Raw genomic sequence first — 24,012 nt, 5'->3', positions numbered from 1 at the left:
ATTACACTAAATTATATAATTATACTAAATCATGGCGTAACCTGATTTCTCGAATTAACAAAGTATCATGGGCGTATTTCCATGTCAATAAATATATCTCTACTCAATCACTTTTAATGATTAAATAGTATTTTATTATATGACTATACTGTAACTCATTTAATCAATCTCCTATTGATAGACATTTAGGCTGTTTCCATTTTATTATTACTATTTCATAGTACCTATAACATTAGGAAAGTTTATGCAAATTTCCATCATATATGTTCTAGGAGAAAAACTGCTGAATCAAAAAGAACATACAAATTTCATAAATACTTGATAAAATGTGATAAATATTATCATATTTCACTACCACCAGTAGAAAATAAGATGTCTTTTTTTCCCCTTATTCTGGTCAACCCTGGAAATATTAATCTTTTTAATTTATTTGACAACTTAATAAGCTCAAGTAATATCTCTTTATTAATTTGCATTTCTTTTTTAACTGTGGTTGATCAGCACTTTCTGTTATTATTGGCCATTATATCATGTTATTTCCTGTTTATTACTTTTGCCAACTTCTACACTGAATGATCATCTTTTTCTTTTTTGATTTTATAAAAGTAGTTCATATTATAAAGCTACTGACCCACAATCAGGTATACATGTTGAAAAACTTTCTTTTTCCTGAATTTCCACTTATCTTTTAACTTTGCATACCACTTTGTGGGTTAAAATGGGATTACTCTGTGTCATACTTTAAAATTTCTGTTACATTTTCTGGCTTTGGTGTCATGTTTAGAAAAAGCTTCTTTACCCCATTATTCTATTAACATGCCCCTGCATTTTCTTCTGCTACTTTTTGGTTGTATATTTTATATACAATATTTCCATGTTTCAGTATTCATTTTGGTATAATGTATGAGATAAATATCCAATTTTATTTTTTTATTTTTTTAAATTTTATTTATTTATTTATTTATTTATTTATGGCTGTGTTGGGTCTTCGTTTCTGTGCGAGGGCTTTCTCTAGTTGCGGCAAGTGGGGGCCACTCTTCATCGCAATGCGCGGGCCTCTCACTATCGCAGCCTCTCTTGTTGCGGAGCACAGGCTCCAGATGCGCAGGCTCAGCAATTGTGGCTCACGGGACTAGTCGCTCCATGGCATGTGGGATCTTCCCAGACCAGGGCTCAAACCCGTGTCCCCTGCATTGGCAGGCAGATTCTCAACCACTGTGCCACCAGGGAAGCCCCAAAATTTTATTTTATATTCATGAATGTCATTTCAGTTAATTCAATACCACTTATTTAATAATCTACTCTTTGGCTACTGGTGTGGAATCCCATCTTTATCACATTCAAAACTGATATTTGTAATTGTATTTATTTCTTTCTGCTAGTTCTATGATAATTTCACACTGTTTTAATGATTGAAATCTGATATTTTCATAAATATTTTCACTTACTACTAAAAACTCTCAGAATCATTTAAAGTAACTTATTAACTTTTCAAATTAATATACATTTATATAAGAATTAAAACAATTGAGAGGCTTAAAATATATACATATTGGAATACAATAGGTGGTTTGTAAACAAGTATATAAATTTACCAAATGATAATTGTGGTATCAGAAATCAGAGAGGAAAAAGAGCATATTTTTCAACAAACTATTCTGAGATCAACTGGCACTGCAATTGGAAAAAAAGAAAGTTTGATTCTTACTTCGTTCCATACACAAAAATAAATCCCAAGTGCATTAGAAATTTATAACTTCTAATAAACCATAGACATACTAGAGAAATATAGCTAAATGTTATTTTCAGGAGAAGGAAGGCAATTATAATCATGACACAAAATCCAGATACTATAAAGAAAATTAACATAATCAATTCTTAAAAATATAAACATGCATTTTTAATGGATCCATTATATTTTATTAAATACATGGGCCATAATTTACTACCATCCACATGTTGTTAGATATCTGTATAGTTTCCAATATACTGTTATTATAAATAATACTTTAAAGAACATGTCTGTTACACTAGGATTGTCTTTGAATGATCTTCATGTACTGGAATTTGTGGTATCACATTTTTGTTGGAAATAAGTGGGTCATTGGCTTAGGTCTGGGAAACATTGTTACAGAGGTCCTTTTAAAAATAGCCTATTTTAAAGAACTAGAGATTTAGAGATTTGTGTGATCTTTCTACCACCTGGTGCTTTCGCTGTCCTTCATAGTGTGAAGGTTTTGTTGGTAATGTCTAGGAGTTTTTGAGTTACTGAGGTTAAGATAAGAATTACCATCCTAGATCAGAATTTAGTCTAGTTGTCTCTAATAGGCAATGCGGACCTTTTGTAGATGTCAACTTACCCGCCATAAACTCAACCTGACATGATTAAGGATTTATCCCCCAACCTCGCCCAAATTTCTGGTTTCTCGATTGTCCATAATAATTCTACTCCTTGTGTGTTGTTAACCCTTTCCTAAACCTATTTTTTAAATCTGTTTATCTCTTGGAATAATAAGCTCCAAGTTATGGGTGGGCAACATGGGGACACAATAGAAATATTCTGAGACTCCTTTTTGCTGTTTTTGGTGGTAGAGAGTGCTGCTGCTGCCTTGGTTTCTTACCCTTTCAATACCAACTTCTATAGAAACTGAATTGGTTATGAAGAACTAGGGTACTGAGTAAAAACTCAGGTATTACCAGAAAAGAAATGGACCAGTGAGAAAGGAGAAAAAAATTTCTAAAAATATGAAATCTATGTTTCTGTTTTGTTTTTTCTTTATGATGAAGAAAGAAAACTTGCTTTCAGAAATGAAAACTTGTTATAATTAACATTAGAAAGGAATTTAATGGAACATTCTCCCTTGTTTGTTTCAGCTACTCAGGGTCATTGTCAGCAGCAGGCTAGTTAGTTGTCTTGAAAAGCTGGCCTGCCACTCATTGAAGACTTTCTAGGTGTGCCCCTCACTTTGAAAGGGGGAGTGATTTATCAGTAGACACTGTGCCAAAAACAATTCTAACAACTGCACCATCTAGCTTTTTAGCAGCTCCTCAGAACTCAGCCTTCCTATAGCCCACTTCATAAGGCATTTTAAAATATGGCTTCTGATAAAATCACTGGTCCAATTCACCCAGTACAATTATATTTTTACTAAGCAGAGTCTTCATGTGTTCTAATAAAATGCTGCAGAACAATGACATCTTGTCTTAAGTCATATAGTATGAAACATCCCACCTGCTTATAAACTGTCTCTGGGGAAAAGGGGAGGGAAGTCCTTTTTTATGAATTTCAATCCTCTTATGAGTAGGATTAATGCAAAAGTGATTTCTAGGTTCCAGCTTAGACAGTAAAATCAGACAAAGCAAAGTGGCCATACTCACTCATTGGGGGTGCCCTTTTGGCCACAAAAGTAGCCCTGGCTGTCTGTAGGATAGGCCACTCTTCTGGGGTCGCCATTGACCCAGGCTGCAGGAACAAGAAAAGACAAAAAAAATCAGCAACAGCTGGCTGAAGGCAGTCTGATTTGAGAAATTAGAATGCACCATTGCAACACACTAACCTCTCCCCTCAATCACAAAAGATTATTGATTTTCTTAAAAGAGTAATTTCTTAATGAAAAGTAAAATAAAATATGGATGAATCAGTCAGAAAGCACATTTCTTATTCTCTCAGGATTCATCTGGGTTGTAGCCAAAACATGAGGTAATGCACTTAGAAAATGACATTTATTAAAATGTGAATTAGAGGGCACACTACAAATGCTTGGTTGTCAAGAAGTCACTTTTGCTAGGGCTCAAACCTAAATGACTTCATAGCAGAGCTAATAAATTTGCAGTACATATTATGATGTAATTCTTTTGGGTTATACATAAGTGAAGACCATTACAAAAAATTCAAAGGAATGAAACTATAATACCCAATTCAAATTGCCTAGTTCTTTATGATTTCTTATGACACTGTAAAGGCAAACAGTAGCAACTTCAAAAGTAACACATAATAAAAATTCACTGTACACTTTGTCTGATAATCTCAAAGCTGCCTATAAATATCAAGTGTTTTCAAACTTCATGAAATTAAAGATTTGGCTCTGTTTTCTCTGAAGATGCTGGGAGGGCTCTACCTCATACAAACTCATCGCCCTTATATACTTATCAGCTAGACTAGAGAACCACACAAAGCAACATACATTAGCTAAATTGGGCAATACTCCCTAATTCTAACTAAATGTTTCTAATTTCTCTAATTTGATGAATACGTTTCCTAAAAATCTGGGAAATTTATTGGTCACCTAATGCTTGCCTCTGCATATGGAAAACATATCTCTTTGTCCTTTGCTTCTTTTAACATTTCCAGCAATCTCCTTACCCACATTTAATGGATTTGACAGTTCATGTTACAATTCAATCACTCTTATGTATATGGCCTGTGTGACTTGGGAAGACAAAAATAAATCAATTCTGAATGAGAATTTTAATATGGAAAAGACACCTTTCTCAATATTTTTTCTCATCCATCCAAGCCTTTCCTTTTAGTATCCGAGTACCCAGAAAAGTCTCCTTTGTCTAATTCTTTCTCCAATGTCATAGAGGCATTGACAGTTTCATCTTCTAATACCTTCTTATAAAATCTGACTCGTTCGGACAGTTCTCTGCTGCCATATGCTCCCATCTTTATTTCCCAGGATAAAGAAAGTGGACTATAAATAAGGCATTTAAATGACATTTAAGTGTTCAATGTATAATGTCTCCAGGCACTATTTTATTAAATTCTGTTTTTATATCTTAGTTTGTCAGATATCTAAGAGTTCTAATTCTACCTGACTCTATACCCTGTAATATGTTTCTTTTAACTTTATCCCAAAATGGTTTATTCCTTTTCTATACAATTATTAATTCAAAATGGGCACCTGAAGAAACTTTTGGATTGCTAGGTTTGCTACTTAATATTTTTATGACCCTGAACAAGTCACTTAAATGCTTTAGTCTTGGCTTTCCAATTTGTTACTAAAAAAATGTGTATAATAATACCCAGCCCCAAAGAATGTTGAGGATATGAAAGAAGATAAAGAAAGTAGAATGCCTAATGTGGTGCTTGGCGTGCAATATGGACTCAGTAATGATAGTTCCTGTCTTATTTGGGTTTCACAGAAACCAAACACTGAGACAAGGACTTTGATACAGGTAGTTAATTTGGGAAGTGATTAAATGGGGGGTGAAGAGAGTGAGACAGGGAAGGGAGCAAAGCCAATAAAGTGCATGTTAACGAGTGGGATACTGTTATGGGTGAGGTGACTCCACACTGCTGGGGACCTTCTGAGGAACCATGGAGAACATCTGCCCATGTCCCCGTGTCAGTGGGCATGATAAAACTACCTGCCATAGCTGCAAGCAAACTTGGAAGGACTGAGGGGATACGGGGTGGGGCATCAGCAACACCTGCTGTAGTTTTTTTTTTTTCTTTTTTCATCATCAGTCATTCAGTTAAAGATCTTACTAAATGACAGCTATGTGTCCTGTACTAGAAGTCAATACCAGTATAGTTTATGTCAGAGTTCTTAACAAACACATGAAAAGGAGAGAATAAAGTTTGTAGAAGGCTTGGAGAAGAGGTGGGACCTGGAAAAGAATGGAAAATGACTGAGATTTGAGAAGGAATCTGGAAGGTGACAAGGAGTTTGGAAAGAGTTATAGATTGAGGAAACACTATAATAATAAGAGCTTCAATTTACTAATTGCTTACATGTATCAAGTACTATGCTAAATATATTATATCCATTTCTCATTTGAGTCTCACAATAACCCTATAAAGTAGATATTTTTACCTCTGATATTATTTGCAGCTCAGAGTTTTATTTACTTCTCAAGATCACCCAGGTTTTAAGTGGCATAAACAGGGTTTGAACTTAGGAGTGTTGCTCTCTGGGGCTCATGCTTTAAACATTAGACTATAGTCACTATACTGCTGCCTACTAAAGGATAGATTAGGAATGAGCTTGCTAACAGTGGAAACGACAAGGATATCAGCTAAATGAGGATGAGCAGTATGTTAGACACATATGGTAGGAAAGGAGATAACACAGGTAATTTTGGAGCCTCTGCCACCTGTAAAGAAGAGCTTTGTACTTGGCAGGAGAAGCAGAGAGTCTGGTTGACAGGGATCTGATGCCCAAGACAAAGGAGAGGAAGATGAACATGCAAGTGTCAAGGGAAGAGTTCTCCTTCTTGATTTTGTAGTTTTGAATTATGGCAAGTGGCTGTTTACTAAGCTGCTGCTACACCTCTCCACGTATCCTCTGGCACAGAAGTTTTGCTGCATATGTTCTGTGTTTGAGCTGGAACATCAAGTCTGAGCTGAAAGCTTCAAAGGCCAATTCAACCAAGTCACCTCAGTCAAGGGTATCTAGTTTTCTTTATCTTCTTCATTAAGACCACATCTATCCACACCTCCAGTGGAGGAATATGGCAGGGAAAAAAGGAGGAGGAAAAGGAAATATGCAGTAGCAGTCATTCTGTCCATTAGTAAAGTAAGGGGCTTCTCACATTTTACTCCCTTTCTTGGAATTTCTCTATTCATGGAACTTCTAGAACTGTGCTGTCCAATATGGTAGCCACTAACCACATATGTCTACTGTGCACTTAAATGTGGCTTATCTGAAGTGAGACATACTGTAACTGCAAAATACACATCAGGTTTTAAAGAGAGTATGAACAACAAAAAAAAAGAATGTAAATATCTCAATACTGTTCATATTGAGTATATTTGAAATGATAATATTTGGTTATGGTTAATTATTATAACTAATTTCATCTGTTTATTTTTACTCCCTTAAATGTAGCTACTAGGAAATTTAACATTACACATTTGACTCACTTATGTTTCTTCTGGCTCGATCTGTTCTAGAATATTTCCCCAAAAATGTCAGGGCTTCTCATATAAGGTGATTAATTGTGCTGTAGCATCATGGGTTTGTACGTCAGTCCTCCTCAACTCCATCATACCCAACACATCCTTTTTATAACGAATATTTGACAATGCTGCTTTTATATAAATCTTGAAGTACTATTTATACATAACTCATCTACCCCCCACACACAATTTCTTTAAAAAAAAAAAATAAAGTGTACTAGCTGTACTGTAAATGAGAACTAAGAAAATAAGTTCTAATTAAACAGTATCCATATCAATATTGCAAATGCTCACATGTGACCAAACTAGAAGACACAGTAAAATAGGTAATTGCACCTATAGATAGAATCACTGAATGTAACAGTTATAATTGCAGGAGGATTCAGGTGTATTGTGTAGGAGACTCAAATACTGTAAGTGCTGTTGTCAATGATATGATTTTCCTAAACGAAAAAATTTTAGTAAATTCCAACCAAAAAAGTACAATCTTTCCTCAAATTCTCTTGGTAGTTATTAAAACCATGCAAAAATAAAAATTTGTAATTTTAAAACAGAAGTTCTAGATTCAAATATTTAAAAGCAAATTGTCACCTTCATGAGTGGTACATGGGAAAGTTAGGCAAGAAGTGGGGCAATTCTTGGTTTTGCAGAACTGTCCCAGATATTGCCAGGCATCTATCTTCCCTGGCTCCCACCCACCCACTAAAAGACAGTAGTACCTCCAAAACATATGACAATCAGAAAGTCAACTCAAATTTTCCAGAAGACCCCCTTTGCAGTGGTACTGCTCCAGTTGAGAGCCACTGATGTAGATGTTTATTCACACTCTTAAAAATTTCCAAAATATATAGATTTCACATGGTCTTTTCCTCCCTGGTTTTTTGGGGGATATGCTATCATGGAGTTCTTTCTTATAATTTAATCCCATATACTTTTTTATTCACTAGTTTTATTTTTTGGATTCTACATATAAGTGATATCATACAGTATTTATCTTTCTCTCTGTCTGAGTTATTTCACTAAGCATATTGCCTTCCAAGTACATCCATGCTGTTGCAAATGGCAAAATTTCATTCTTTTTTATGGCTGAGTAGTATTCCATTGTATGTATATACCGCATCTTCTTTATCCATTCATCTGTTGATGGACATTTGTTTCCATATCTTAGCAATTGTAAATAATGCTGCTATGAACACTGCAGTGTACATATCTTTTTGAATTAGTGTTTTTGTTTCTTTTGGCTATATACCCCAGAGTGGAATTGCTGAGTCATATGGTAGTTCTATTTTTTTTTTTTAAGTACTGCCTTTTCTTTTTAATATTTATTTATTTATTTAGGTTGCACCAGGTCTTAGTTGTGGCAGGCAGGCTCCTTAGTTGAGGCTCCAGGGATCCTTAGTTGTGGCTCACCAGCTCCTTAGTTGCAGCACATGGACTCCTTAGTTGTGGCCTGTGGGCTCCTTAGTTGTGGCACGCAAACTCTTAGTTGTGGCATGCATGTGGGATCTAGTTCCCTGACCAGAGATCGAACCCGGGCCCCCTACATTGGGAGCATGGAGTCTTAACCACTGCGCCACCCTTTTTTTTTTTTTTTTGAGAAACCTCTATACTGTATTCCACAGTGGTTACACCAATTTACATTCCTACCAACAGTGTACAAGAGTTCCCTTTGCTCCACATCTTTGCCAACATTTGTGATTTGTGTTATTTTTGATGATAGTTATTCTTACAGGTATGTGGTGATATCTAGTTGTGGTTTTAATTTGCATTTCTCTGATGATTAGCAATGTTGAGCATCTTTTCACGTGCCTGTTGGTCATCTGTATTCTTTGGAAAAATGTCTATGTTAAAATTTGTATGGAAACACAAAATACCCTAAATAGCCAAAACAATCTTGAGAAAGAATCACACTCCCTGACTTCAGACTATACTACAAAGCTATAGTAACAATATGGTATCGGCACAAAAACAGACTTATAGATCAATGGAACAGAATAGAGACCCCAGAAATAAGCCCATGAACTTATGGTCAATTTACAACAAAGGAGGCAAGAACATACAATGGAGAAAAGCCAGTCTCTTTAATAAGTGGTGCTGGGAAGACTGGACAGCTACATGTAAAAGAATGAAATTCAAACATTTTCTAATACCATATACAAAAATAAACTCAAAATTAAAGACCTGAATGTATTGGGTTGGCCAAAAGGTTTGTTCATTTTTTCCATAAGATGGCTCTAGTAGCACTTAGTTGTCTTTCACTGGAAACAATTTTGTTAGATTGCATGTGACAGCTGTCATATCAGCATGCATTTAAAAAAAGACTTATCAAAATTGGTGAATTTTTGTGTAGCCATTTTAATATTGAAGATGGAAAAAAAAAGCAACATTTTCGGCGTATTATGCGTCATTATTTCAGGAAAGTAGAAACGCAACCGAAATGCAAAAAAAAAAAGATTTGTGCTGTATATGGAGAAGGTGCTGTGACTGATGGAACATGTCGAAAGTGGTCTGCAAAGTTTCATGCTGGAGATTTCTCGCTAGACGATGCTCGTGGTCGGGTAGACCAGCTGAAGTTGATAGCGATTAAATCGAGACATTAACTGAGAACAATCAACGTTATACGTGAGATAGCCGACATACTCAAAATATCCAAATCAAGCGTTGAAAATCATTTGCACCAGCTTGGTTATGTTCATCGCTTTGATGTTTGGGTTCCACATAAGTTAAGTGAAAAAAATCTTCTTGACCGTATTTCCGCATGAGATTCTCTATTGAAAAGTAATGAAATCATTCTGTTTTTAAAACAACTTGTGATGGGCAATGAACAGTGGATACTGTATAACAATGTGGAATGGAAGAGATCATGGGGCAAGCGAAATAAACCACCAACCACACCAAAGGCCGGTCTTCATCCAAAGAAGGTGATCTTGTGTATATGGTGGGATTGGAAGGGAGTCCTCTATGATGAGCTCCTTCTGGAAAACCAAACAATTAATTCCAACAAGTACTGCTCCCTATTAGACCAACTGAAAGTGGCACTCGATGAAAAGCATCTGGAATTAGTCAACAGAAAATGCATAATCTTCCATCAGGATAAAGCAAGACCGCATGTTTCTTTGATGACCAGGCAAAAACTGGTACAGCCTGGCTGGGAAGTTCTGATTCATCTGCCGTATTCATCAGACATTGCACCTTCAGATTTCCATTTATTTTGGTCTTTACAAAATTTTCTTAATGGAAACAATTTCAGTTCCCTGGAAGACTGTAAAAGGCACCTGGAACAGTTCTTTGCTCAAAAAGATAAAAAGTTTTGGAAGATGGAATTATGAAGGTGCCTGAAAAATGGCAGAAGGTAGTGAAACAAAAGGGCGAACACGTTGTTCGATAAAGTTCCTGGTGAAAATGAAAAATGTGCCTTTTATTTGTACTTAAAAACTGAAGGCACCTTTTGGCCAACCCAATAAGACTGGGAACCATAAAACTCCTAGAAGAAAACATAGGCTGAACAGCCTTTGACATAAATTGTGGTAATATTTTTTTAGATCCATCTCCTAAGGCAAAAGAAAATAAAAGCAAAAATAAACAAATGGGACCTAATTCGCTTAAAAACTTCTGCACAGCAAAGGTAACCATCAACAAAACGAAAAGACAACCAACTGAATAGGAGAAAATATTTGCAAATGATATGACCTATAAGGGGTTAATAACCAAAATACATAAACAGCTCATACAGCTCAACATCAAAAAACCAAATGACCTGATTAAAAAATGGACAAAAGACCTGAATAATGCCATTTACTTTTATTCAGCTGATCAGCATGTATGGTGGCTTTCAAATATGTCCATAAATTATTTGACAATTTTCCTTCAAATAGTGGCGCTTAATTCCCTATCCTTTGAGTGTGGACTAGACTTAGTGACTTGCTTCTAATGAATAGAAAGTGACAGAATAATATTTGGTGACTTCCAAGAATAGGTCATAAAAGGCAGTGCAGCTTCCTCTTTGCTCTCCCTCTCTCTATTTTAGATCAGTAGCTCTAGGGGAAGCCATCTGACATGTCATGAGGACACTCAGACAGTCCTATAGAAAAAGCCCACGATTGTCAGCAGTCAGTAAGAACTGAAGCCTCGTGCTGACATCCGTGCAAGGGAGCCATCTAGAAGGCTGATCCCTCACCATAGTCAAGCCTTCAGCTGAGTGTGGCCTTGGCTTACATCTTGACTGCTACTTCATAAAGAACTCAGAGCCAGAGCCACTCAACTAAGCTATTCCCAATTCCGGACCACAGAAACTGTGAGATAAGAAATGTTTGCTTATTTTACATTGCCAAGTTTGAGAGTAATTTGTTATGCAGCAATAGATAACTAATTACTATATAGCTTTAAAAAATCTTTTATATACTTAAAGGAAGCAGTTAAATCACCTTTCTCTCCTTCAACCTAAATATTCACAATACTTAAATTTTATTTTCTATTTGATTTCTATTTCTATTTTTATTTTCTCTTGTCATGTTTTAAACTCATAGCTACAATTCTTAGGATTTAAGTATTTTTTGTTGCTTCACTATATGATTTAATACATGGAGCCTGCAACTTGTTTAAAATATGACTTAGGGCCTACCTAACCAATTACACATTATCTGATACCTATTTACCTTACTTCTTTAAAAAAAAGTTAATACGAAAACTTTATCTTAAAGTGTGGGTCTAGAATATAGTCAAACTCCCATTCAATCATTCATACTGAATTGTCAGTCATCATATTCTTTTTTTTTATTAATTAATTAATTAATTAATTTATATTTGGCTGTGTTGGGTCTTCCTTTCTGTGCGAGGGCTTTCTCTAGTTGTGGCGAGTGGGGGCCACTCTTCATCACGGTGCGGGGGCCTCTCACTGTCACGGCCTCTCTTGTTGCGGAGCACAGGCTCCAGACGCGCAGGCTCAGTAGTTGTGGCTCACGGGCCTAGTTGCTCCGCGGCATGTGGGATCTTCCCAGACCAGGGCTTGAACCCGTGTCCCCTGCATTGGCAGGCAGATTCTCAACCACTGCGCCAGCAGGGAAGCCCCCAGTCATCATATTCTTATTAAGTTAAATCATTCATTCATTCATTGGGCCTTACTATTGGCCAGTGCAGAGGGAAGATGGTTTCTGAAGAATGATAACGGATTCGCTTAAGCTTAACCAAGTCACGACCTTAATTTTAGCTGCTGTTCAAGTTGCAGTCTCTCTAGTGGAACAAATAAAAGCAGCCTCTGCCAGCTTGCATGCAGCAATTGACCTAACAAAAGCTTTCCCCTTTCCCAGTAAGTATAAAACACCAGGAGCATTTGCTTTCACCTGGCAGAGATAGCGTGCTGCATCCTCACCATCTCCCCTTGAAGTTACATGACCTCCTAGCTCTTTGTCACAATCTAGTCTGCAAGGTTTTAATATAATATCTTACTTCACAGGATACCACACAGATTCCTTACACTGATGGCATCATGCTGATAAGATCTGGAGAATGTTGGATAGCATGTAACCTGGATGTCTTACAAAGACATACGTGTGCTAATGGATGGGAGATAAACCTCATGAAAATACAGGAGTCTTCCAGTAAGATCTGAGGGTCAGGTAGTGATATCTCCTCCAAAGTAAAAGATAAGTTGCTGTACCTTGCATTGTCTGTTATTTAAAAAGAGGCACGGCATTTAATGGCTGCCCCAAGAAATAAAGTGCTTTTCAGATAATCCAGGTTACTGTAATAGCAGGTCTGCCACTAGGTCTATATGGCAAATGCCTATTAGAGGTTCTTATGGCTTTGGAGAAAATCCATATCCTTTCAGCAAATAAATGTTCTTCTTTTGAGAAGTAGCTCCTGAACGTTGAATGATCACCTAATGACATGAGAAGCCCATCAGTGAACTGAATGTTATCTGATCCATCAAGCCTAAATTTGGCTGTGCCCAATAGCACTCCCTTATTGAGTAGGAGTGGTGTATTCATACAATGCTTGAGAAGGTCATGAAGGCACAAGAAAGTTACATAAGAAGATTGTTCACAATAATAGGCACGTGCTCCTGAGGTACGGCTTTAACACATACCTATGGCTCATGGAAATGTCCCTGTGATTACTTGACTAGGAAGCAAAAAAATCAAATCAGATTTACAGGTGGGTGTGGAGGACCTGTTGGCATGGATCAGGGGGCATTCTTCTGGTTATCTACTTTGACTGAAAGAAGAGAGGAACTGAATCTGGAACGTTTATCTATTCATAGACAGAGGCCAATGATTTGGCCACGTTATCACAAACTGGAAAAGAAAAAATATTAGACAACCAATGGCAAGGAAGTTTAAGAAATATTAGAAGTACTGACCTCCAAATGGACCCAGAATATGAAAATATTTATGTCTCATGTGGCTGCTTAGTAAAGACCCCTCTGTAGAGACAGCTTTCAATAACCAAATTGAAAAGTAATTTTTCAATGATTTTGTGAAAAAGTAATCATGACAATAGGGATGAAAATTATGCGTGGGTTTTGGATAACATGGACTTTTATTCACAAAGGCTGACCTGGATCCCAACAATGGTTATGTGACAAATCTGTCAGCAGTGGATAACCAACACTGAACTCAATCACCCAGAATAGCCAGCCTTATGGAACAAAATACCCTATGCAAGATCCAGTTAAAGCACCACCTAGGAAGCAAGCCTTTCAAGGTTGGGTTGCTATTTTCTAGAATACAGCAAGATCCTAGCAGGAAATCGATGTTATAGTCACACAAGATAATTGCAGAGAGTTTAATAAAGAAATATTTACAAAGGTATGGGCAGAGTTAAGGAAAAGAAGAGTTGGTTCAGAACCCAGAGGCTAGCTACAACAGGGAGTCGTTTTTACCTCTAGGCCTGAAGGGGCAAAGGAGGAAGGAGTTCCCTAAATCCAGAGAGAGAAGCCAAATGGAAAGAGCTGACTGACTGGACTTGGGGCCTTAGGTAGAGAGGAGCAGCTAACATGTGGTGACCTACCAGCAATAGAATCAGAGGAATAAACTCCATAAAACCATTCTCTTACACTCCAATCTACTGTTGATACCTCCCACAGACCAAACTGGAAGCCAGGGGACAAGAGAGCCTGTGGGTGTCATCATAAAAGCCAACTTCTCGAGGGACAGAGCAGGGTGAAGAGTAGGGTAGAGAAGAGATCCAAGGGGTTAAGTGAATAATACCCAGCTCAGGGACTTCCCTGGTGGTCCAGTGGTTCAGACTTTGCCTTGCAATGCAGGAGGTGTGGGTTCGATCCTTGGTCAGGGAGCGAAGATCCCACATGCCTCATGGCCAAAGAAACCCAAAACATAAAGCAGAAGCAATATGGTAACAAATTCAATAAAGAGTTTTAAAAAATGGTCCACGTCAAAAAAATCTTTAAAAAAAAAAAAGAAAGAAAAATACCCAGGCCGTGTTCTGAACAAGTGACCAGCCTACTCACAGGGGAAACTTTAGATATATTCAGCAAGACATTCAGGACTTCATTAAAGATAAACAAAAAACTACCAGAGGTACAATGTTTTCAGACTCTTTTGTCAGAATTTACTGCCACATAGGACAGCAAAAGAAAAGAGCAAAATGACACACATTCTAAATTTCAGAGTCTGTAAAATGGAAGGGGTGAGAATAGGAAGTAAAAGATGGGACAAAGAGTATGTTTAAAGCATATTTGTAAATAATACACAGAATTGAAAGAAAATGGAAAAAACACCCAATAACTAAGAAATCAAATTAGGCTTTTCACAACACCTTTGTTTTTTTTCTGTATTAGCAGGTCTGACTTTATGCTTGCTACATTAATATGCTTCTTTTTCTAGTTAATCTAAATAGATGTTAGTCTACTACTATTTACAACCTGTTCAAGGTTTTGATTCACATTGAAGTGGCTGGAAATAATGAAGACAAAAATTTATTTATTCTTTCCTTCATTCACTCTCCAGATGTTTTTTGAGTGCCTGCTATGTGTCAGCACCATGCTAAACTCTGGGTATATAAAGGTCCTTGCTCTCCTAGAGCCTACAGTCTACTGGGGGAAAGAGATCTTAATGAATTAATTGCACAGATGTGAAATTTCAATTCTGACAAGCACTACAAAGAAACAATATGTGGTACAGAGAGAGGGATTCATAGAGGCAGATGATCAAATGAGGAAAGCCAGGGATGATGTCCCTGAGAGGTATGCAGGAGCTGAGATCTGAAAAATGAAGAGAGGCACAAAGAAGCTTCCAGCCGATGGACACCTGGACAAGGCCCTGTGAGGGCGAGGGGCACGATGGGTACTGGGATGGAAAGGAGGCCAGTGTGGTGCACACGTGGGCTGGAGCATGGTCCCAGATCTGGATGGAGAAGCAGTATCTTAGGTTATTTTATACAATGAACTACAGGGAGATTGTTTTAGCGTAACAAGATTGTCAGTGCCAGCTGTGTAATCCATAGCAGCGGCTCTGTTCAAGTGGGTCCTTCTCTTCCTATTAAATTTTCCTTGAAAAACTCAAGGTCACCACACATTCAGTATCACTCATCTTGGTGTTTACTTGCTTAATTGTGGTTCTATAATTGGCAACCATTGCTTTATGTCAAGGAAGAGCTTTCATTGTTCCTAAAACCTGATGCAATTTATTATATCTGAAAATGCTACATGTAATCTTCATTATTAACATCTACTACTAAATACACTTTTTAGAAAGATCTATGAAATCCTTTGAGCTCTTCCTGGCCAAAAAAGCCCAAAGAATGAGATACTGTCTGACATAATTTTATTTACTCTATAGCACAAGCATTAACTGAAAGAAAAAACCAAATCTACTAATAGGTGTGGATTATCATAAAGAATATGGTCCTCTCTTTAGTGTGTACATAATAGAGGCTAATTTAGCAAACGGTTACTGAATGTAAACAATGACGTTGCAGCAAAGTGAACATGTACTCAGTCTCACAGAGCAAGACTGCAGCTACCAAATTATTCATGATTTTTGCTTGCAAAACAATACCTGCTTTTCACTCACTCCTCTGGTGCCGTTCTCTCTGTTTTAAGTCCAACTCTACGTGGAATTAGACGATGGAGGGAAAGGAGGGAGAAAAAGCATTAGGAGAGTATCATGGGGTTCTGATCTGCCCCCTCTCTCAGTATCCTTCATGACTTAAAGAATCCTCATTCATCTTCTTTATTAAATAAAAGGCAGTATAGCATGGTGATTAAGAGCAGAGGCTCTAGAATAAAACTGCCTGGATTATACTGGTGAATAAAACCAAATGACAAAGTTACACAGCAATCAATACAAATCAGGATCAATCATCTTTTTCCCTTAATTTTCTCGCTATTTTAGAAATAACTATAAAAGACTACTTTAAGTGTAGCTGATGCATGTGTGTGTGTGTGTGTGTGTGTGTGTGAGAGAGAGAGAGAGACAGAGAGACAGAGAGAGAGAGGGAGAAGAGAAAGGTAAGAAGAGAAATTATTTGTGAAACACTCCTATTTGGGTAATTCATAGCAGATTAGCAAAGATTGATAAGCGATGGGTGAAAACTTTGTTCAGGCAAATCATCTTTTCACTCATATCAAGGAACTCATATCCTGTTACTGAAATACCAGGAGCAAGTATTATTACCTAGTATTATCTCTTATTTCCAAACATTTGCAAAGTATGTTCCTGTTGTGCTCTAGGGTTGAGTCAGAAGTTGCAGCCATTACAAAGCCCTCTGTCAAGGAGAAAATGTGATTAGACCAACTGCTTGCACTGACACTTAAAAATTAACTGCAAATCTGTTTGGGGCAGCTAAGGCATTCCCTGAACACTTGCTGGTTGGGAATGTCGGCTTTCAAATCATTATTTTGTATCCCTTAAAGATACATTTTAACTGTTTTAATATGTGAGGAACAGGCCTGCCAAATCGTGCTTATGGCTTTTTAACACAAGCAATTTACAAATGCAATGAAGCAGATAATAGGACACATGATACCGAATTTGAAAATCTGTGTTCATGACACTGCTGCCGTAGAAACATTTTTGGAAGCAGCCCTGTGTCCGGTTGCCTGGATAAGAAAAACGACGTTTCTCATTTCACAGGTGGCCTCTTCCACCCAATGGTGAGTTTAGGGTCATGTCCTTGAGCACAAATCAGTCTCTCTCATGCTAACAATATTCTACTTGAAATCCTCTAGAATTCGTGCATTCAGCAAAATACAACAAACAGTAAAAATCTCACTCAGCATTAAAAAAAAAATCTGTTCCAGTAACAGTCAAAACTAAGTGTTTTCCTTTTAAAATGAAGGCTTCCATAGTAAAGTATAAGTATGTAGTTTTATTTATAAACATCTATGTATTTGTCAAGAATGCAAAAGGACATTTAACACTGGTTCTGGTTATTTATAAATACAATAAATTTTTCATTAAAAAAAGTTTACGAGAACAATTTTAAAAATAATGGAACAGGAGTCGTTTAAATTTCTTACCTTTTTATTGAAAAAAAATTTTTTTGCTAAAACAATGTTTCCAAGCTGTGACCTGATAGGCAGGCTCATTTTAGTTCTGAAGTCGACTAAAGGCACAGTGTGACTTCCTGTCACATTCATTCTCCATCACCAGTGTCCACTTACAATGAATATTAGGATCACACCTTTAAGCTCAATACAAAGGGATGCCTGGTGAGGCATAACATAATTTTTAAAATTATATTTATTTATTAGTAAGAGAGACTGTCCACTGTTTCTCTGTATAGACAGTATCAAAAAGTCATCTTGGAATTATCTTTGTTCTTCAAAAAGTCACTTGAGGGACCTCTCAGTTATGAAAATATGGTTCTCTCCCTTCCTCATATCCCTTGGGATGGGAAGACTAATTAGCTTTAAGAGAAGGAAGGGACGAGAACTAAATTTTTCTCCTTGAGATTTTAATTTAGGACAGAACAGACTGACCCTGAACTAGGTCTATAGGCCAAAAGGAATACAAATACCTTGAAGGCAGAGACTGGGCTGTTGTCCTAGGCTTAATAGAAGGGTCTAAGAGTAGGGGCTGCATTCTGATACTAGCCATGCTTTGAGGAGAAATGGCTGAGCATGGTATAAAGACTTAAAAAGCTATAGTCTTGGATCCTAGTGTAGGAAACCACTACAAGAGTGGAAGGATCCAGATGAGCAATTCACTAAGAAATGATCCAAATGGCACCAATGAAAACATCAGAGCTCCAGTAGACTACAAGGTCTTGCTCTCCAGTGAGAAACTGGAAATAAGACTGCCCCCTCCTTGACATTTCGGGGCAGTCCAGGTCAGGGTAAAGAATGATACGCTGGATGAGTATCTTTCTTGCTATGAACGCAATGAATGGAAAAGTAGATGTGTGACTGTATTGCTACCCCCAGACAACGCACATGTACTTTAATACCAGAAATGATGTGGTCAAGCTGGACTACATTTGATTTTTTTTTAATTAATTAATTAATTTGTACTATTTTTTTTTGGCTGTGTTGGGTCTTCGTTTTCTGTGCGAGGGCTTTCTCTAGTTGAGGCAAGCGGGGGCCACTCTTCATCGCGGTGCGCGGGCCTCTCACCATCGCGGCCTCTCTTGCTGCGGAGCACAGGCTCCAGACGCGCAGGCTCAGTAGTTGTGGCTCACGGGCTTAGTTGCTCCGCGGCATGTGGGATCTTCCCAGACCAGGGCTCGAACCCGTGTCCCCTGCATTGGCAGGCAGACTCTCAAACAATGCGCCACCAGGGAAGCCCTACATTTGATTATTAATTCAGCCATTTTGTTTATTCTCCACCTCACTCCATGAAGGATTTAAGACTGAATTATGTAAACCTCCTCCTTTCTGTACTTGGTACTCTCAGTCCCGCTGTTTCCAGTCGACCCATGATGGCCTTCCTTTAATCCTTTGCACTGATCTATAAATTACTTGCACATCAAGGCCCTTTACCGGTATGTTTTGCCTTGGTTCATTCTCTATTAGAGAAGCAATCCCTAACCTCACTAAATTCAAGAAACAGGGATGCAGACCCCACCTCTTGATGAAAGGAATGGCAAAGAGTTTGCAGCCATGTGTTAAAACTACTATAGTTCAGCCTGTGGCTGCAAACTTTTTACATTCCCTCCACAATCAAATATGCTTTTACTCTCCCAGGATCCCCAGAAGCCTCATCCAATTAAGGCATCAGGCTCAAGCTAAAGGTCTGAATCTCATCACCTAAGTCGGGTCCAGGGGTTGATGAAGCCCTTGAGGGTTGGTTCCTCTTGTAAGGATGGTGTCTTTACCTAGATCATTGAACTCATTAGGTATATTTCCTAATTACCATTGGCAACAGTGTTGCCAAACCTTCACCACCGCCTAACAAAGTGCCCTTCCCTCCTGCTTCCAATTACATTTCCTCCCTTTCCTTCAAACTCTCACCAACAACCCTTTCAAAATCCACCTGGCTTCTGAACACCACCTGGTCTCCAAAACCAATGCCCATATTTTAGGTTTTGTTAAGCCAGCATGCCACTTCTGGATATCAAGTTTTGTCCTGCTTATCTATTATTGCACCCCCAAACCCACTGGCTTAATACAACCATTTTATTTTGCTCATGACTTTGAGAGTTAGGAATTTGGGGAAGGCTTAGCTGAGCCCCTTGGGGCTCTCTCACGCAGCCAGATGTTGAGTGGGGCTTCAATCATCTGAAAACCCTCAGGGCTGACAGTAAACACTATCTATCCCTGGGAGCTCAGCCCAGCCTATTGACTAGGACCCCTATACAGGGCTTCTCCATGTTGCTTGGGTTTCTCACAGGATAGCGACAGAGTTCTAGGCTTGTCTGCATAAATTTACTTTCTTATTAACTTCCTATCTTCTCAACTAACAGGAATAATTATTCCAGAGGAAGATTAAAAAACAAAACCAAAAACAAATTTTAGACCCTAACTGTAAGTGCTTTCTGTGTAAATACAACAATGAAATAACTAACTCTCTCAACTGGAAATCCATTTGAAAAAAAAGAAAGAAAAAATTATTGAATGTTAAAATTGCGCTATTGTATACATAATGTTAGCACAAGGACAGCAAGAACAATTTGCATAATAAATATTCCTATTCTTTTTTTCTAGTTACCACAATTGAATAGCACCCATCAGTGAAGTAGGACAAAAGAGGGCTATTACCATAAATGTTTGATCTTTCAAGGAGATTTGATTACCTTCTACCCAGACTCCACTTCACCCACTTGAATGGAGGTTCTGCCTTTCATCAGTTGAATGTCAAGTGCCTTTGTTGCATCCAAGTGTTACCCTAGCTGGCCATAGTCTACATAAAGGGCAAAGAACAGTTTTTTTCTTGGAAGAATTTGTAAGAAACATGGCTCTTTCATGGGAGCACTTCTTATGAAAAGAACATGGATGAAAGTAAGCCTAAGAAGGTCCTGATCTAACAAAATGGCAAAAGATGCAAAACTACTTACAACACATCAGTAAAACTGACTTAGCTTCACCTTTCCTCAGGTGAAGGTACACATTCTTTCATGTTAAAAAAATTCTTAACACTCCTACTAACCTCTGCCAAGCATTTTCCTTCATTCTTCTTTTAGTCCAACATTGTAAGAGTTAAATTTATCTTAGAAACAGGCAAATATGGCTATTTGTAGTTCAGGGATGAGAAATATACATATATTAAATTTTGTGAGTCACTCATTTTAATCAGTGGCATAAGGATTAATTTAGAGGAAACACTAAATTAATCCAATATTAAACACAGTTTTTCATTGAGGAATCTTTATCTTCCAATTTCCTTATGTGAATTAAGGCATTTACAAACTGAATCTGGAGACCTTGAACAAAAAGGCAAATTTCTCATCTTGCTCCAGAGGGAATGACAGTACACACTCCCGTTTCTTCTACTGTGCTGACAAGGGGGAGAGTGGCAGTGGCTTTCCCAGCTCTAGATAAGGACAGAAGGCATTTCTCTACGGATTACAAGAGACTGGCTCTGAGATACAGAGGAGAGACTTACCCAATTATGCCATAAGGCCTCCTAAGGGAAAGATTTTGGGCACAATAAGAGATCCTTATGAAGTCCCCGTGTGCATTCAAACTTTAATAACCAAAATTATGGGTTGCTATAGAAACAATATAGTAAATTACATTTAAAAGCAATTTATTAAAATTCAGAACAGCTAGATTATACAATGGTAGCAAATGAAGTACTGCCTCTTACTATTATGTAGCATTATTGGCGTAGCTGGATATTATTTCATTTACTCCTCATAACAGCCCTGCAAAATAGGTAGTGTTTCCATATTTTTACAGGTGAGAAAACTACTGAGATTTAGAAAGTAGCTCAAGTCCACCAAATAATATGGGGAAACCCTAGATCTGCTTGACTCCAAATCTTTTTTTCTCTCATGCAACATATTTCAACTCGATGACAAAAAGTAAAAACAAAAAAATTACAGAGACAGAGATGTGTCCCAAAGTTGGAGAAGCTAAAATTCTATTAGTTGTATAATAAGAAAATTCACTGTATTATAATATTCAATTTATATATTTATGTATTGTGCTACTAATGCATTAATGTTTAGAAGTTCAAACACACTGAAGAAATAACAAAGGAATCTTCTGAAGACCTAAGAGCACATTATTTGGTTTTGTGGTTTATACTCCTTTATTCTTCTCTCCTTCCCTATCTTCCTGCCTTACTTTTTTGAATTCTCCATTTATGTGTAGTTTTCACCTGGTATTACTCAGATGATCTATTGGAAATCACTTTCAATTGCTGTTCTCAAAGTATTTCTCTTTACTGGAAGATAAAACTGAAGACCAGAAAAAGTATTTTCCATTTTTCTCTAGGTAGGCAATGACTTCTTTCTGCTGATACAATCTATCCACATTAACTCTAGGCATTAATTATTGTTACTAGAAGCTATTATCTGACTTTCATAGCCCCCCCCTCCCAATAATAATAAAGTTTCCTAAGTCAGCATCTAAGGGATAGGACTTAAGTCTCTGTGGATAATGTGATACATTCATATGCAATGGTGAAATCTTTTTACAGAAAATATTCACACCAGTTCCTTTGGTAGTTTTTTCTTAAATTGAACTACAGCTGATTTACAAATCTCTATTTTATTTATTTCCTCTCTGTTCTTTAATATTTCCTTCCTTCTGCTGACTTCGGGTTTTGTTTGTTCTTCTTTTTCTAATTCCTTTAGGTGGCAGTTTAGGCTGTTTATTTGAGATTTTTCTTATTTCTTAAGGAACACCTGTAACTGTTTATTATAGTTATAGTTGCTTTAGAATTTTCTGTCTTTTAGTCTTTAAGTGGTTGATCATCAGTCCTTATTATATATTTGCATTTCCTAGTGAGATTTTCCCTTTTAGATTCTTACTTCTTTTCCACTTAGATAAGACCCTTTAACATTTCCTCTATTCAAAATGATAATCTTGCTGGGTAGAGTATTGTAGGTTGCAGGGTTTTCCCTTCAGCACCTTGAATATATCATGCCACTCTCTTCTGGCCTGAAAACTTTCTTCAGAGAAATCAGCTGATAGCCTTACAGGGATTCCCTTGTATATGACTCCTTGTTTTCTCTTGCTGCCTTTAGAATTCTCTTTAGCTTTGACTTTTGCCATTTTAATTATGTATGTCTTGCTGTGGGTATTTTTTGGGTTCATCATGTTTGGGACTCTCTGTGCTTCCTGTACCTGGATGTCTATTTCCTTCTTCAGGTTTGGGAAGTTTTCAACCATAATTTCATCAAATACATCTTCAATCCCCTTCTCTCTCTCTTCTCCTTCTGGGACTCCTATAATGTGAAGGTTCATATGCTTAATGCTATCTCAGAGATCTCTTAAACCGTTTCAAGGTTTTATTTATTTATTTATTTATTTTGCTGTTCTGATTCAGTGATTCCCATTATTCTATCTTTCAGATCACATATACATTCTTCTGGATCACTCAGTCTGCTATTCATTCCTTCTAGTGTGTTTATTTCAGCTATTGAATTCTTCATTTCTGATTGGGTCTTTTTTATATTTTATAGTCCCTTATTAAAATTTTTACTGTGTACATCTATTCTTTTTCCTAATTCAGTAAACATTTTAATTACTAATGCTTTGAATTCTTTATCTGGTAATTGTTTATTTCTATTTCATTATTTTTTTCAGAGTGTTTCTTTGGCTCTTTTAATTGACAGCAGTTCCTCTGCTTTTTCATTTTGCTTAACTTTCTCTGCCTCTATGAATTTAGGTGAAACAGTTACCTATTGTTGCTTGAAGGGTTGTTCCTATGCGGGGCCATTCCTGTACAGGTGCAGTGTGTCCACTGCCTTTGGTGGGAGAGCTGGATTTGATATGGATCCAAGTCACATCTTTCCTCAGGGTTTGCTGGCAGCTATCACCTTGGTAGGGGGTGGGGCTAGAGATGGAGAGGCTAGAGCTGGAGCCCAGTGTGAGGCAGGGCTTCCTTTCTGCTCAGTGGCTGTCACTGCCCTATCAGGGGTGGGGTCTGAGCCCAAGTTGCTGGAGCAGAAGCCCTGAGGGGCGGGCTCGAGCTGGCTCTGTTCCCTTTAAGTGTGTGTTTTCCCCTCTCTCTGAACTGGCACCTTTGCCCCAGAGTGGGGGAGTGCTGAAGCGAGTGGGGCTTGTGAGGGCTCTCTGCTCATGTTGTCTGCAGACAGAGGTCCAAGCTGTCTCTAATGCACTGCCTGTGCAGGCACGCACAACCGTTTTCCTTGTTCTGCTCAGACACAGACTCAGGTGCAAGTCCCCTTTGTTCCTCACAGCGGATCAGTGTCCTCAGCCTCCAGCACCCCCGCCCTGTTGCTGAGCCATATCACTGGGCAGGTGAGGCCTATGTGGACACTTGGCATGTGATCAGGGGGTGAGCTGTGGTGGGGCAGCTGCTGTCAGAGGTCGGGGCTACTTCAGATGCACTGCTTGAGTAAGCTCAACAGTGGCTGCCACCATCCCACCCAGGCCATGCCCAGGGACTAGCTCATCTCTGCCTCCCACAGTTGAGTCTTCTCCCCAGTCATGGCTGCCCCAGATCCAGTGCTGCTCTGTGACGTGGAATGAGCAGGATCAGAGCCTCTGCTTGGCTTGGGTGCATGCCAAGGCA

General features: G+C 37.9%; 1 protein-coding gene across 4 annotated transcripts in view; it reads right to left on the bottom strand.

Moving 5' to 3' along the window:
• The window catches only part of SLC44A5 (solute carrier family 44 member 5), a 361,866-nt gene that overhangs the window by 74,955 nt on the left and 262,899 nt on the right, over positions 1-24,012 (bottom strand). For all 4 annotated transcript variants that reach the window (XM_082419856.1, XM_082419857.1, XM_082419855.1 and 1 more), the window contains one exon: positions 3,379-3,463. In XM_082419856.1, the coding sequence (XP_082275982.1) occupies positions 3,379-3,463 (85 nt within the window). The remainder of the gene's footprint in view (positions 1-3,378; positions 3,464-24,012) is intronic.

Source organism: Balaenoptera physalus (assembly GCF_965194825.1).
Source record: "Balaenoptera physalus genome assembly, chromosome: 1".
In the NCBI taxonomy this organism is placed as follows: Eukaryota; Metazoa; Chordata; class Mammalia; order Artiodactyla; family Balaenopteridae; genus Balaenoptera; species Balaenoptera physalus.
This window is presented reverse-complemented; position numbering and strand designations above follow the sequence as displayed.